At 34.8% G+C, this 14,884-nt stretch overlaps 1 protein-coding gene across 18 annotated transcripts in view; it reads left to right on the plus strand.

The window, feature by feature from the left end:
• Positions 1-14,884, plus strand: part of VPS13B (vacuolar protein sorting 13 homolog B) — an 848,142-nt gene that overhangs the window by 351,266 nt on the left and 481,992 nt on the right. For all 18 annotated transcript variants that reach the window (XM_044928327.2, XM_025264770.3, XM_025264772.3 and 15 more), the window contains 2 exons: positions 4,932-5,041; positions 12,074-12,218. In XM_044928327.2, coding sequence (XP_044784262.2) covers positions 4,932-5,041; positions 12,074-12,218 — 255 coding nt within the window. The remainder of the gene's footprint in view (positions 1-4,931; positions 5,042-12,073; positions 12,219-14,884) is intronic.

The raw sequence follows: 14,884 nt of genomic DNA on the forward strand, positions 1-14,884 counted from the left end.
CATGAGAAAAAAATAGTAAGTTTTAGCTACTTAAACTTAGATGAAGATTAATATGTCTGTGTTTTTGTGTCATTCATTGGTTCATGATAAATGTAAAGTACTTTTTCCTGTTAATAACTTGATATTTTGCAAGACAGTCTCATTGGTTGGCAAGGTTTCTGTTACTGATAAGCATGTATGTTTAATTTCATGCTCTGCAACTTTGGTCTCTAACCCTTATTTCAGTTCTCATTTTTAGCTTAGGATGTAACTAAAAATGACAGTGGTGCCTTGGTTTAACTAATTGGTGAAGCCTGAATGGAATGTGTATAAGTGAGCCATTTGGGCCGTGAACAGAGGAGTAAAGCACACTTTTCTCATTAGTTGTCTCCCAGGCTAAAATTAAACAGAATAATATATTGCCAAGTTTTAGTGATGTATGGGGCATCTGTTCTGAGTCAACTCAGTATCAGACTAATTGTCTGCACACTTATATGCAAAACTTGTGTTTTATTTTTAAAGGTCTTGTCTCATAAATTGAATATAATATAAAAACATCCCTTTAAATGTAAAAGAATGTTATCTCTAATTTATAGTTTCAACTAAATTGTTAAAATAATAGGTTGTTCTCTTTTATTACGTGCTTAGCACTCATGAAGTTGAAGCCTGGCTCTTTGTCATTTAGTCATTTTTGGTATAATGCAGTTGTGTAACATGAATATTTGTGGGTGAAGTATATAATTTTTTCATTATAATATAGTAAGACTTTCAAAATTAATTGTCCACATGAAAAAATTTATCTATTTTCATTTGTTTTCCTTTCCCTTTCTCTATCATTCCCATTTTAAAGATGTGCTAATAACTTACTGGGAAAGTTTTTAAACATTTACTCAACCTGTTCAGTTTTTGGAGCATATGAAAAGACTATTAAAATAACTTGCCTAATAAGGAGAATTCTATAATTCCTTAATTTAGTTTTTTTTCCTTAAGTTTGTATAGTTTTAAATTTATACCTGCTTTGTTTATATAGATTTTTCTCTGTATTTTCATCATAATTTTGAAAAAGTTTGTACATGGCTTGTACTTGAGACGTATAGTATTTTGTTGTTGCTGGGTTGCTCAGTCATGTCTGATTCTTTGCGACCCCCATGGACTGCAGCACACTAGACTTCCCTGTCCTTCACTGTCTCCTGGAGTTTGCTCTAACTCACATCCATTGAGTTGATGACGCCATCCAGCCATGTAATCCTCTGTTGTCCCCTTCTCCTCCTGCCCTCAGTCTTTCCCAGCATCAGGGTCTTTTTCAATTAATCTGCTCTTCCCATTAGGTGGTGAAAGTATGCTATTATAACAAAACTTTCCTGAGTTCTTTTCTGGTTAGTGGCTCGAGGTGACCTCTTCAAATGATATGCTATTCTGCTTAACCCAGAAAACTACCCTAAATCTTGCAAATCAAGAGGTTCAAATCTTCATGTTTACTTTAAGAACACTCGTGAAACTGCCCAGGCCATTAAGCGTATGCATATCTGAGAAGCCACCAAGCATCTGAAGGATGTCACTTTAAAGAAGCCATGTGTGCCATTCCTTCTGGTGCCTGTTCTCATTCCTTGGTTCCTCTCTCTGGGATTTAATTAGGTATATGAGTGTTCTTCTTACTCCATTCTCTTATCTCTTAACACCATTTTGATTGGTTTATTTTTCTATTTCAGATACATTCTAAATTATTTTACTGTACTTCTTCTATTTTATTAATTTTGTTTCCACCTATAGCTAATCTGCTACTTGATCTGTCCAATGAGTTTTCCTTAGAGTTGGTAGGTGTGCACAGGCCAAACAGTGGGTCTGGACACAGGGTTGGTGACCCAAAAAGAGTACTAAATTTTTACTGCCTTTGCTTAAAAATTCAGAGAGTAATGCTGATCTTAAAGGCTTAGATGTAGATTCTCTGGTCATTGAGCACATCCAGGTAAACAGAGCCCCAAAGATACAGATGCAGGACTTACAGAGCTCATGGTCAGATCAACCCATATATGAGCTATCCCTTCCACATTGAGGTGATCCTTACTGAGAAAGATCAGATTGTTTCTAAACCAGAAGAGAAGGTTTCATAGAAGAAAAAGATATCCCAGAAGAAACTGAAGAAATGAAAACTTATGGCCCAGAAATAAATGCTGCAAAAAATAAATGCAAATAAAAGCACACAAAAAAAACTTATTTACATCTAAAAATCAGTTTATTCTTTTTCTTCTTTATCATCTTTTATTTGTAACACTTGGTATACATGAAGTTGTTTTGAAGTAAAATATAATAAATATCATTGAATATGTGCTGAGAAGTTGAGTCAGTTTATTTGCTTTTTTACACCTCAGGAGATGTTTCTATTTAGGATTCTTTTCTGATCTTCTTTTTTCTTTAGTGTTTTGTTTCTTCTTTATTTGTTTAATGTAGGTTTATTTTTGATTATCCAGTCTGGGTTCATTGGACTTCTTAGGTGTGAGGTATAATATGTCTTGTCAGTTATATAAGATTCTCAGTAATTAATTTTTATCAGTATTGGCTCTTCTCATTTTTTGGTTACTCTAGAATTTAATTAGATATATGCTTGTTCTTCTCACTTATCTTTTAATATCATTTTGTTTTCTTTTATTTTTCTATTTCTGATACATTATAAATTATTGTATTTCTTCTATTTTATCAGTTTTCTCTTTACATATCTAATCTGTTATTTAACCTGTTCAATGAGTTTTAGGGGGCTTTTCTAGTAGATCAGCTAGGAGACCTTGGTTCAATTCCTGGATTGGAGAGATCCCCTAGAGAAGGGATAGGCTACCCACTCCAGTATTCTTGGGCTTCCCTGGTGGCTCAGCTAATAAAGAAGCTGCCTGTGGTACAGGAGACCTGAGTTTGATCCCTGGGTTGGGAAGATCCCCTGGAGAAGGGAACAGCTACCCACTCCAGTATTCTGGCCTGGAGAATTCCATGAAGTTTTGGGGGGCTTCCCTGGTGGCTCAGTGGTAAAGAATCCACCTGCCAATGCAGGAGATGAAGATTCATTCCTCGTGTGGGAAGAATCCCCTGGAGAAAAAATGGCAACACATTCCAGTATTCCAGACTTCCATGGACTGAGGAGCCTGGGGGCTGCAATCCATGGGTTTGCAAAGAGTTAGACAGGACTTAGTGACTAAACACCAAAACCAACAATAACGAGTTTTTTAATTCAACAGCTAAATCTGTCATTTCTCTACTTTCCATTTTTCTTTAAAATTTGTTCTTTGCTAATACTTTCTCATAGTTCTTCATCATGATTCCATACTTCAGTATTTGAAACATTTTCAACATAACTTTTTCAACATGGACTTTTTTCAACTAACCTATCTATCTACCCTTTATTGTGATTTCTTTTTTCCGCTCCTACCATGAGGCAGGTACTTTTTTTAGATGCTGGAAATAGAATTGAGGGCAAAACTGACATATTCTTTCCTTCATATTCTGTTCATCCTAATGAAGCTAATACTATTTTTATAAAAAATATGTAAAGAAATTTACTATGTTATTTACAGATATACATGACCAGCCCCACATATATTAAGAATGGGACATTCTGGTTTAGTTAAGTTTATGTGAGCTACTTTTATCAGAGAAGGACAAAAATGTTTTCGTTAGTAGGATGGGATAGAAACTTGTTACACTGCAGCTTTGTGTTTTATGTCAGAGTGTTAGCCTGCATTTTAGCTAGACAGCTCTCTCTCTTTGCTTCTGAACATTTAAAGCTGTAATTTACAGTGATTTATTAAGTGGTTATAATGATGCTTCCTTTAGTTCTATAATATAAACAAAAGAAGGAGATAATATTCCATTCTCATGGCCAATATAGACACTGCTGTTTGCCTAGAAAATAGTTTATAATTTTATAATAAAAACTGTAATAAAATAGTTTATTATATTTTTAATGACAAATACACAGTTAATAAGCTATAATTCACATTCCATAAAGTACATTATTTTAAAGTACATAATTTAGTGTTTTTTGGTGTATTTGCAAGTTGTGCAGCAATCACTATTTTCTGATTAGAATGTTTTCATCACTCCCCAGGGAACCACCTTTCTATTAGCATTTGTTTCCCTTTGTTTTCTCCCCTAGCCCTGGCATGCATTGATACCGTTTTCCCTTTATGGTTTCCCCTGTTCTGGTCATTTCATGTAAGCGCAGTTGTGTAATATGTGACTTTTTGTAACTGGCTTATTTCACTTAGCATGTTTTCAGGGCTTATTCATGTTATAACATGTATCAGTACTTCATTCCATTTTGTGGTTAAATAGTTTTCCATTCTGTGGTTCTACTACATTTTGTTTATCCATTCAGTGATTCTTAGACATTCATGTTTTCCCATTTTTTGGCTGTTGTGAATAATGTGGCTATGAAAATTTGTGGACAGGTTTTTCATGGATATTTGAGTAGTTCTGTTGATACACCTAGGAATATGATTGTTGGGTCGTATTGTAACTTTATGGACTTCTGTGGGTAGATTAGATTTTAAAGAATATGCCTGCAATGCAAGAGACCCAGGTTCTATCCCTGGTTTGGGAAGATCCCCTGGAGAAGGGAATGGTGACCCACTTCAGTATTCTTGCCTGGAGAATTCCATGGACAGAGGAGCCTGGTGAGCTATAGTCCATGGGGTCACAAAGAGACAGGATTCAGTGACTGTCACACACACACACACACAGTAACTGTTTATTTTGCTTTTTGAGGAAATACCAATCTGCTTTCCAAATGGTCTGCACTATTTTTTGTTCCCACCAACTATGTATGAAGGTATAATTCCTCCACATCCTTGGCAACACTTATTGTTGTTTGTCTTTTTATTATGGCTATCTGCAATAGGTGTAAAATGATATCAAGCTTATTGTTTTTAGGAGGAATATAATAATTTAAAAATCTTGCATTTTAGGTGCCGTACTCCTTTGTAACGTCCAAGGACTAGCAGTTAATATTGACCCTATCTTATACACCTGGCTCATTTATCAACCTCAGAAGCGAAGCAGTAAACATATGCAGCAGGTGAGAAGTTTTTATAATTATCTAAATACCTTTTTCTTATTTAATAAAGTTATATATTTCTTAGCTTGATTTGTTTATGGAGGTACCAGAATTCTTCTGTCCCCTACTCTACCTGTTTCAAGCAGTTTGGCTCTTTAATTTCTATAGAAGAAATTACAGCTCAAAATACACTTGCTTGAATGTTAAAGGGACTTGCTCTACAATTGCTTGTAAAGGAGATACTTTAGAGAGAGCAGGTTAAGTAGGCCTATTTTACTGACTTACTTTCCCTCATAGTGCCTACATATTTTTTCTCAGAGTATATATATGTTCTCGGGTACATAAGAATTGTTCAGAAAGTGTTAGCTTTCATTTTCATTGTCTCTGCATTTCATTCTTCATCTGTAGATTTTTTTCAACAAACATGTATTGAGTGTGCTTAACCCTGGTGTTGGGATGGTTGGTGTGAAAGACTTGCAGTATGAGTTTATTGAAAAGGTGTCTAAATTACAAAGTTAGGCTTCCTTGGTGGCTCAGATGGTAAAGAATCTGTCTGCAGTGCAGGAGACCCAAGTTTGATCCCTGGATTGGGAGGGGCTAATTATGGTCCCCAGAATACTTAAATGTAGCTCTGTATGTTATATAATGTAATATGTATGTATGTTATATAATATAATTATATATAATTCTGACAGGTGGGTTTTATCATTCCCATTTTAAAGATGAATAAACTGATGCTTATTATTGAGATAAGAGAATTCCAGAAAAACATCTATTTCTGCTTTATTGACTATGCCAAAGCCTTTGACTGTATGGATCACAATAAACTGTGGGAAATTCTGAAAGAGATGGGAATACCAGACCACCTGACCTGCCTCTTGAGAAACCTATATGCAGGTCAGGAAGCAACAGTTAGAACTGGACATTGAACAACAGACTGGTTCCAAATAGGAAAAGGAGTACGTCAAGGCTGTATATTGTCACTCTGCTTATTTAACTTATATGCAGAGTACATCATGAGAAACGCTGGACTGGAAAAAACACAAGCTGGAATCAAGATTGCCAGGAGAAATATCAATAACTTCAGATATGCAGATGACACCACCATTATGGCAGAAAGTGAAGAGGAACTAAAAAGCCGCTTGATGAACGTGAAAGTGGAGAGTGAAAAAGTTGGCTTAAAGCTCAACATTCAGAAAACGAAGATCATGGCATCTGGTCCCATCACTTCATGGGAAATAGATGGGGAAACAGTGGAAACAGTGTCAGACTTTATTTTTCTGGGCTCCAAAATCACTGCAGATGGTGACTGCAGCCATGAAAGTAAAAGACGCTTACTCCTTGGAAGGAAAGTTATGACCAACCTAGATAGCATATTCAAAAGCAGAGACATTACTTTGCCAACAAAGGTTCGTCTAGTGAAGGCTGTGGTTTTTCCTGTGGTCATGTATGGATGTGAGAGTTGGACTGTGAAGAAGGCTGAGCGCCGAAGAATTGATGCTTTTGAACCGTGGTGTTGGAGAAGACTCTTGAGAGTCCCTTGGACTGCAAGGAGATCCAACCAGTCCATTCTGAAGGAGATCAGCCCTGGGATTTCTTTGGAAGGAATGATGCTAAAGCTGAAACTCCAGTACTTTGGCCACCTCATGCGAAGAGTAGACTCATTGGAAAAGACTCTGATGCTGGGAGGGATTGGGGGCAGGAGGAGAAGGGAACGACAGAGGATGAGATGGCTGGATGGCATCACTGACTCGATGGACGTGATCCTGGGTGAACTCTGCGAGTTGGTGATGAACAGCGAGGCCTGGCGTGCTGCGATTCATGGGGTCGCAAAGAGTCGGACACGATTGAGCGACTGAACTGAACTGAACTGAACTGAAGAATTTTTGAGGCCAAATTTATGTGGTATTGAATTGTATTTTCCCATTGACTTATTTGAAGTTTTGTATTACTCTACTTGGAGTAGCTTTTTATTTTTTTCTGAAGAAACTTAAAGCTAGCTGATAGGAGAAAATGTATACTTTCATATTTACATAAGAATATAAAAGCTGAACTAAAAAGTGCAATCTATGTTTCAAGAAGCATCTTTTTAAGTTTTTTTTTCTTTTCATGTTGTCCTAATTTCATTTGAAACTTCTACCATCCCTTTCCCATTTCATGCTTCCTTTTATCCAAGTGAAAAGTGAAGGTGTTAGTACTCAGTCATGTCCACCTCTTTTTGACTCCATGGACTGTAGCCCACCAGGCTTCTCTGTCCATGGGATTCTCCTGGTAAGAATAATGGAGTGGGTAGCCATTCGCTTCTCCAGAGCATCTTTTCAACCCAGGGATCAAACCCACGTCTCCTGCATTGCAGGCAGATTCTTTACCATGTGAGCCACCGGAGAAGCTCCTCCTTTTATCAGGTAGTTACAGAATTCAGTCCAATATACTGGGTACTGGGGCTACAGAAATGAAACTCATGGCTGAGAATATTCCTTCCTCTAGAGGTATTTAGTGTATTTAAGAATATGAAGAAATATAGCAGTAACCCCCTTCTTAGTACCTCTCTTGTATCCATAGAGAATTGGTTCTGGCCCTCCCTCCCCTATAGATATAAAAATCCAGGATACATAAAATCCAGGATACATATGTCCCTTGGTGTTATAGCCCTTTGTATTCTCAGGTTCTAGATCCACACAAAGTGCTGAGTATAATTGCTGTGTTAGATGTATTTACTGGAGAATATGAAAATATAAAAACAACATATCAGGTGAAGGGTGGATGTTAAAAGAGGAAATTGACAATTGAGATGAGTATCATAAGAGCAAGCCAGAAAAAGAAGATCATTCTCAACTAAAGTTTATCAGTAGAGGCAAAGAACATGGAGTAACTTGGCAAGAAAGGAGCCTTCAGTGTTTCCAGGCATGAGCCAGGTGTTCTTATAGAGAGTAGCAGAAATTGAAAGCCAATTAATAAAATATTTTATTTTAATGGTAAATGTTTGGTTTATTTGTAAACCAGATGTTTAAATGTTTTATTTGTAATGGTAAAACTTTATCCTGAAGGGTACAGATGAAGTATAGGAAACTAATATAGACTTGCATTTTAGAAAGTTTAACAATAAAAAATATGGGTAATGGAGAAATTCAGAATAATGACAGAGATGATTTGAGAAAAATTTGTAAACGTTTTTCTTACTGAGGTACAATTGACATATAACATTATATTAATTTAAGATAGCAACATAATTCATTATTTGCATATATTACAAAATGATCACCACTGTGTGTGTAGTTAACATCCATCACCACACATAGTTAACATTTTTTTCCCTTGTGATGAGAAGATTTACTCTTGCAAATTGAAGATTTAACTTGCAAATATACAATGCATATCATTAACTCTCTGGAGAAGGAAATGGCAACCCCTCAAGTATTCTTGCCTGGAAAATTCCTTGGACATTGGAGCCTAGCGAGCTGCAGTTCATGGGGTTGCAAAGAGGTGACATAAATGAGTCATTAGTGTGCGTGCGCATGCGCGGACGCACACACACACACACACACACACACACATTAACTATAGTCCTGATATTATTCATTATGTTTTATAACTGAAAGTTAGTACTGTGGACTGCCTTTACTCATTATACCCGCTTCTCCCCAACCCCCTGTCTCTGGCAACTGCCTTCTCTTTTCTGTATGTATGAATTTGATGTTTTGGGGTTTTTTTTGGTATTGTTTCATTTTATTTTGTTTAGATTCCACATATAAATGTGGTTATTTGCCTTTCTTTATCTGACTTAGCAAAATGGCCTCAGGGTCCATCCCTGTTGTCACAAATATCAAGACTCTTCTTTTTTAGGTCTGAATAATATTTCATTGTATTATAAATTTTTCATTGGTTGTCTTATAACTGATGTGATTATCTCCAGTTCACCATAGATATGCATGATTGCCAGGTATTGTTCTAGCAGCTTAAGTAAACTAATGTTTGTTTGATTGATACCAAGCACCTTCAAAGATTTTTATTACTGTGTTTTATAAGTAGATTTTTGTTAAATATTCCCTGGCTCATGCGGTAAAGAATTCATCTGCAATTCTTTGAGACCTGGGTTTGATCACTGTGTTGGGAAGATCCCCTGGAGAAGGAAACAGCTACCTACTGCAGTATCCTGGCCTGGAGAATTCCATGGACGACGGAGCCTGGCAGGCCACACAGTCCATGGGGTCGCAAAGAGTTGGACACAACTGAGTGACTTTCACTCATATATATATATATGTGTATATATATATATATATATATATATATATATATATATATAATATATATATATATATATATATTCTAATTTCAATGCTATTGCCTTTAATTTAAAACTACAAATATCCAGTCCTCATTCACAGATACAAATAATATTGAGATAAACATTTCTATATTTGCATTTTTCTTTAATTATTCACTTAGAATATATTTGTAGAAGTGTAGTAGTTTCAGGCATATGGTTTAGCATATTTTAATGCTTTTGTTATCCTGCCAGTTTGATTCCAGAATTGGTGTACAGTCTGTTTTCATCAGCACTTTATAGTATTACTATTTTGCTACAGTTTAGCATATCTCAAAAATATACTTTTTAAAATGCTTTTAATCTAGTATTTTAGTCTTACATTTTCTTTCACATGGAGAATTGGGAGAAAAGTATAGTTGAACCCTATGATCTTATTGTTCAGTTTCAATACCTTCAGAACTAGTGGAAATGTAGAAAATGGATGAACTCATTTGCTACTCTTGTGAGTGAAAATTAATAAATATAGCAGTATCTAATAAAATTACCCATGACTGTACCCTATAACCCCCAAATTCCACTTTTTGTTAGAGATGTGTTCTTACGGTGACATTTATATAAGCCTATGAAGTCATGTATAAGCCTCTTATTGCATGATTGTTTGCAATGGTATAAAACTGGAGACAACCTAAATGACTGTCTCTAATGAAGTAGGTAAATAAAGTGTGGCATGTTCACATAATGTATTATTTTATTGTTAAAATTTATTAAATAGCTTTTAGTATGGAAGTCTCAAAATTGTATTTAGTATGAAAATCAACTTCCTAAGGACATATGCAAAATGAAAGTACTTATACTTGTCCCAATCTACCCTGCATATATATATATATTATATTTTACATATTTTATATACTATATGTAATCTGTTGAACCCGTTTCCTGCATTGGCAGGTAAATTCTTTACCACTGAGCCATCAGGGAAGCTTCCACCCAGAGTCTCAACCACGAACATAAAGATTTTTTTGTTGTTGTTGTTCGGTATTTACAATACCATAGCTTCCATTAGTCTTATCTTCAACTATTGTGCATGAGTTAAATATCACACTATATAGCACATAATTTTTTCTCATATACTAATTTTGATTCTAAACTTGATTGTAATTTCTTAGAGTGCTTCATCATATTCCATGCTTACAATTGATGGCCAGGAAATTCAAAGGATTATGAAATCACTAAATGTTAGAGCATAAAGAGATTTTCTAGTAGACATCTCCACCCCCTTATGTTATAGATGAATAAGTTTAAATTAGACTCACTATTTCTTATCTAGGTGTTAAATACTATCTCCTATTTAGATTTGTATAAATATTATCAGTTTGACTAAATACTTAACAGTAAAGTAGATATTCTGTGTTGTGATGTTTCCCACAATGCATGTAATTTTTTCATTTTCTGTTTATCAGTTGTCTTGTCCTTTTAATCAAAGTAATAGTTTGTAACATGATTTGGCTTTTTCCTATTATATCATATGGTTATATAATGTGCATATGTTCTCATTGAAATATTAATTTATAATATAAACAATATTAAATAATCATCAAGTTGGTGAAGCTTGAAGTTGGATCTGTAGACGTGTGGATGTGGTAGTATTGAGCGTAACATTAGATCTCACTGCTGCCTAACAGCCCCCTCCAGATTCATCATCTGATGCAGCTGTAACACAGTTAGCATCTGTTGTTTCCCAAACTGCAATTTCCTTCTCAATTTGTGGCTGAAACCCAACATTTGATGATTGTTTTCCACTCAGTTCAACGTTGATCTTTGATCCTACAGCAAACTTAAAAATACCTTTTTTTTTTTTGGTCAAAAATCTGACAAGATTGTATTGGGCATCATCAGCAGTAACATCAAACTTTATTTCAGTGAATAAAGATGAAACAGCTGCTTTATTGTCGAGATCAGCACTCAGGCATTCAATATAAGATCATAATGTTTTCCAGCTTTCTCTAACTATAGATGTTTTTCTGTGCTTTCTAAATATGCTGTGGATATCACTTTGTCAGACAAAATATAGAGATTTTTAGCAATTCTCCCCAAAGTTGGGCTGTCTTTATTAATAGTGGACATAATCAGTTTATAGAAGTATTTCCCTGAATATGATTTTATAAGGATAACTTTTCATTTTCTAGTGATCATAATTTTCAAAGTTAGTTTTAGTTTCAGTTTGCTTCTACCATGTTATCTTTGTACTACTTACTAAAATTTACATTAAATTTTAAGTATTTCCAAGTGCTCTTGGTTTTTGTGCAGAATTCTGATTGAGAATTGAAATTGTGAAGTGTCCCTGTGGGTATAATTGAGAGAGACAGTGATGAAAACAGAGGGCAAGAGTGATTGATTGATTTAAAATAATAAAACCCCATGTATATAGCATGGAGTATGTAGTCAGTTATATCAGAGTATCTTTGTATGGTGACAGATAACTAGACATATCATGATGATCATTTTGTAATGTACAGAAATATCAACTCACTGTCTTGTGCACATAAAGTAACATAAAATGTACCTCAATTATACTTCAGTTGAAAACAAAATATGTGGACATGGAGGGGAAAATGCTAATAATGGTTATCTCTGAAGGTGGAGATTATGGGTGGTTATTAATTAAAAAAATAATACTGAATAGTAAAGCATTGACCCCAACTTGTGAAGGACTTTCTTCAGTGATGCTATGTTTATATTTAAGAAACAGTAAATAATTCAGTTTTTCCTTTGACTCTCTTCAACAGCCTGTAATTGCTGTTCCTCTTGTTATGCCAATTAGCAGAAGGAAAGAGGATGAGGTGTCTGTTGGAAGTGCACCCTTGGCAAAGCAACAGTCATATCAGGCATCTGAGTATGCCAGCAGCCCTGTAAAAACAAAAACTGTAACAGGTATGTGTCAAAACTCTAAAGGATCTGTGATTTCACCTTCCCTCCTAGCTAAGGAGTTATCCAGGCCATATTTTCATGAATGCTGACCAAAGACACAAGACTCCTGGAATAGAGACAAAAGACTTTATTATCTATAGCATTAGCAGTTTTACCAAAATATTAGCATTTTTGTGTGTATTTGTGTGTCCCTACACTAAGCCTTATTCCCCCAGGTTGGCACAAAGAGGGTAAGTGATACCTGTATATAGTGGATTATGTTACAGGAAAGAAACCTTAAGCTTTAAATGGGTAAAAGCTATGCCTGCATTTTCTCTGGGGGAGGAAGGCTGCATATGCATCTTGTAAGACTGTAAGCAAATCTGCTGTTTGCTCAGGTGAAAGACAATATGTTTGTTTTCTGAAGCTGTACACTGTACAGATATCCTTGAAAATAGCACTGGAAACAAAGGTACTCTCAGCCTCTACTTGTAAGACAGGCAAAAACAAGAGACCCTTGGAGAATCATCTCCCAGTAGTATGTTTCTTCTTAAAATGAATCCTTGCAGTCCACTCTACATCTCAATCCTCTTTCCTCCCCCTTTGCTTACTTTGTTAGCTATATGAGCTATGCAAATATAAAGCATAAATATTCTTCCATAAAACATTATATTTTATTTCCTTTTATGTAATTTAAAAAACCCACTTGGTGATTTCAAGTAGTGTTTTAAATTTCTGATATTATCCTTTAGATATTCAGCTTTATTCCATGTAACTCATATATCCCCAACCATATAAAAAAGATTTTATATTTTTAATAATAAAAAAACACTTATTGAGTATTCCATAAAATAAACATAACATACTATTTTAAGAAATATTTAGTAAATATTTAATATTTACTAAATATAATGGGCCAGACTCTGTTGTAAGTAATTTTGAGGGTAGAAATATTAATAAGACATGATTGCTGCCCTTGAGGAATTTAAAATATGATCGTATACACCAGAAGGTTCATGCTAGTGTTTGTTTATAGGAAAAGTTAGTTTCCTTACCATATTTATAAACAGCAACAGTAAAAATACTGACATACATTTTTGTGGGGTTTATTCATATCTATACTTTGTGTTCTGTTTCTTAAAATAGTATGTTATGTTTATTTTATGGAATCATTCGACTTCCACCTGTCAGTATTCACAGGCCTTTTGCTCTGTTGAGACTTTCTTTACCAATTGATAAAAAATGACTATGCTTATTTTTTGCATCATAGGAAGATGGTCTGTAACTTGAATTGATTTTTTAATATAAAATTAAACATTTCCTTTAGATAGCATGCTAAGTTTTATACTTTAAATTGCTTGATCTGGTAATTTACATAACGGTTTATAAATATCAGCTGTTAGTAAATGTCCATTAAGTATCAATTGATAAGTTTAATTTTATATACATATTACTCTCCTGCTTTACTATATTTAGTCCAGTTCTTTAAACCACATAATAATTAAAGTAATTGTTAAGGATGAGTAAAGATGATAGAAAATACTTATTTAAATGAAATTGCATGACATAGAACTATATAGAAAATATTTATGCATGGAGAAGTTTTATAGATAAATTCACATTTCATCAGTTGTCTATCAATTCATGAATGATATTAATATCTGAGGTTTATTTTGCTCTCTCTTGGGTGCTAAGCTGCTTCAGTTGTGTCTGACTCTTTGCCATCCTGTGGACTGTAGCCCACCAGGCTTCTCTGTCCATGGGATTCTCCAGGCAAGATTACTGGAGTGGTTGCCACGCCCTTCTCCAGGGGATCTTTCCCAACCCAGGGATTGAACCTGTGTCTCTGAAATCCTCTGCACTGGCAGGCATGTTCTTTTACCACTGGCGCCACCTGGGAAGCCCCATTTTTGCTTTCTTACGCTTTCCCATTTAATTACAAGAAATTAATATTTTAAGAAAAACCTTGATCACAATCGCTCATCAGTAATTATTACTTTTTAGAATCTGAAAACATAACACATTATTCTTTTAAAAAAATTTAATGTATTTTAAAATTTTTATTGGAGAATAACTGATTTACAGTCTTAGTTTCAGATGTTAGTTTCTGATGTACTAAATAGTGATTCAATTATACGTATACATATAATCATTCTTTTTCAGACTCTTATACCATACAGGTTATTTACAGAATATTGATTACAATTCCGTGTGCTATATATAGCAGGTCCTTGTGGGTGTCTATTATGTGTGTTAATCCCAAACTCCTAGTTTATCCTCTTCCCACACGTTGTCCCTTTGCGGAGGCATAAACTTGTTTTTAAAATCTGTGAGTCTATTTCTGTTTTATAAATGAATCCATTTATCTCATTTTTTAAAAATTCTGTTCCATTCCACATATGAATGATATCATACAATATTTGTCTTTCCCTGTCTTACTTAACACTAACGATGATAATCTCCAGGTCCATCTGCATTGCTGCAAATGGCATTATTTTCTTCTTTCTTATGGCTGATATTCCATTGTAAGTATGTACTGCATCTTCTTTATCCATTTTTCTGTCAGTAGACGTTTAGATTGCTCTCATGTCTTGGCTATTGTAAATACGCTGCAGTGAACATCGGAGTGCATTATCTTTTTGAATTGTGCCCTGGATATATGCCAAAGAGTGGGATTACTGGATCATATG

This window comes from Bubalus bubalis, chromosome 15, assembly GCF_019923935.1.
Source record: "Bubalus bubalis isolate 160015118507 breed Murrah chromosome 15, NDDB_SH_1, whole genome shotgun sequence".
Lineage (NCBI taxonomy): Eukaryota > Metazoa > Chordata > Mammalia > Artiodactyla > Bovidae > Bubalus > Bubalus bubalis.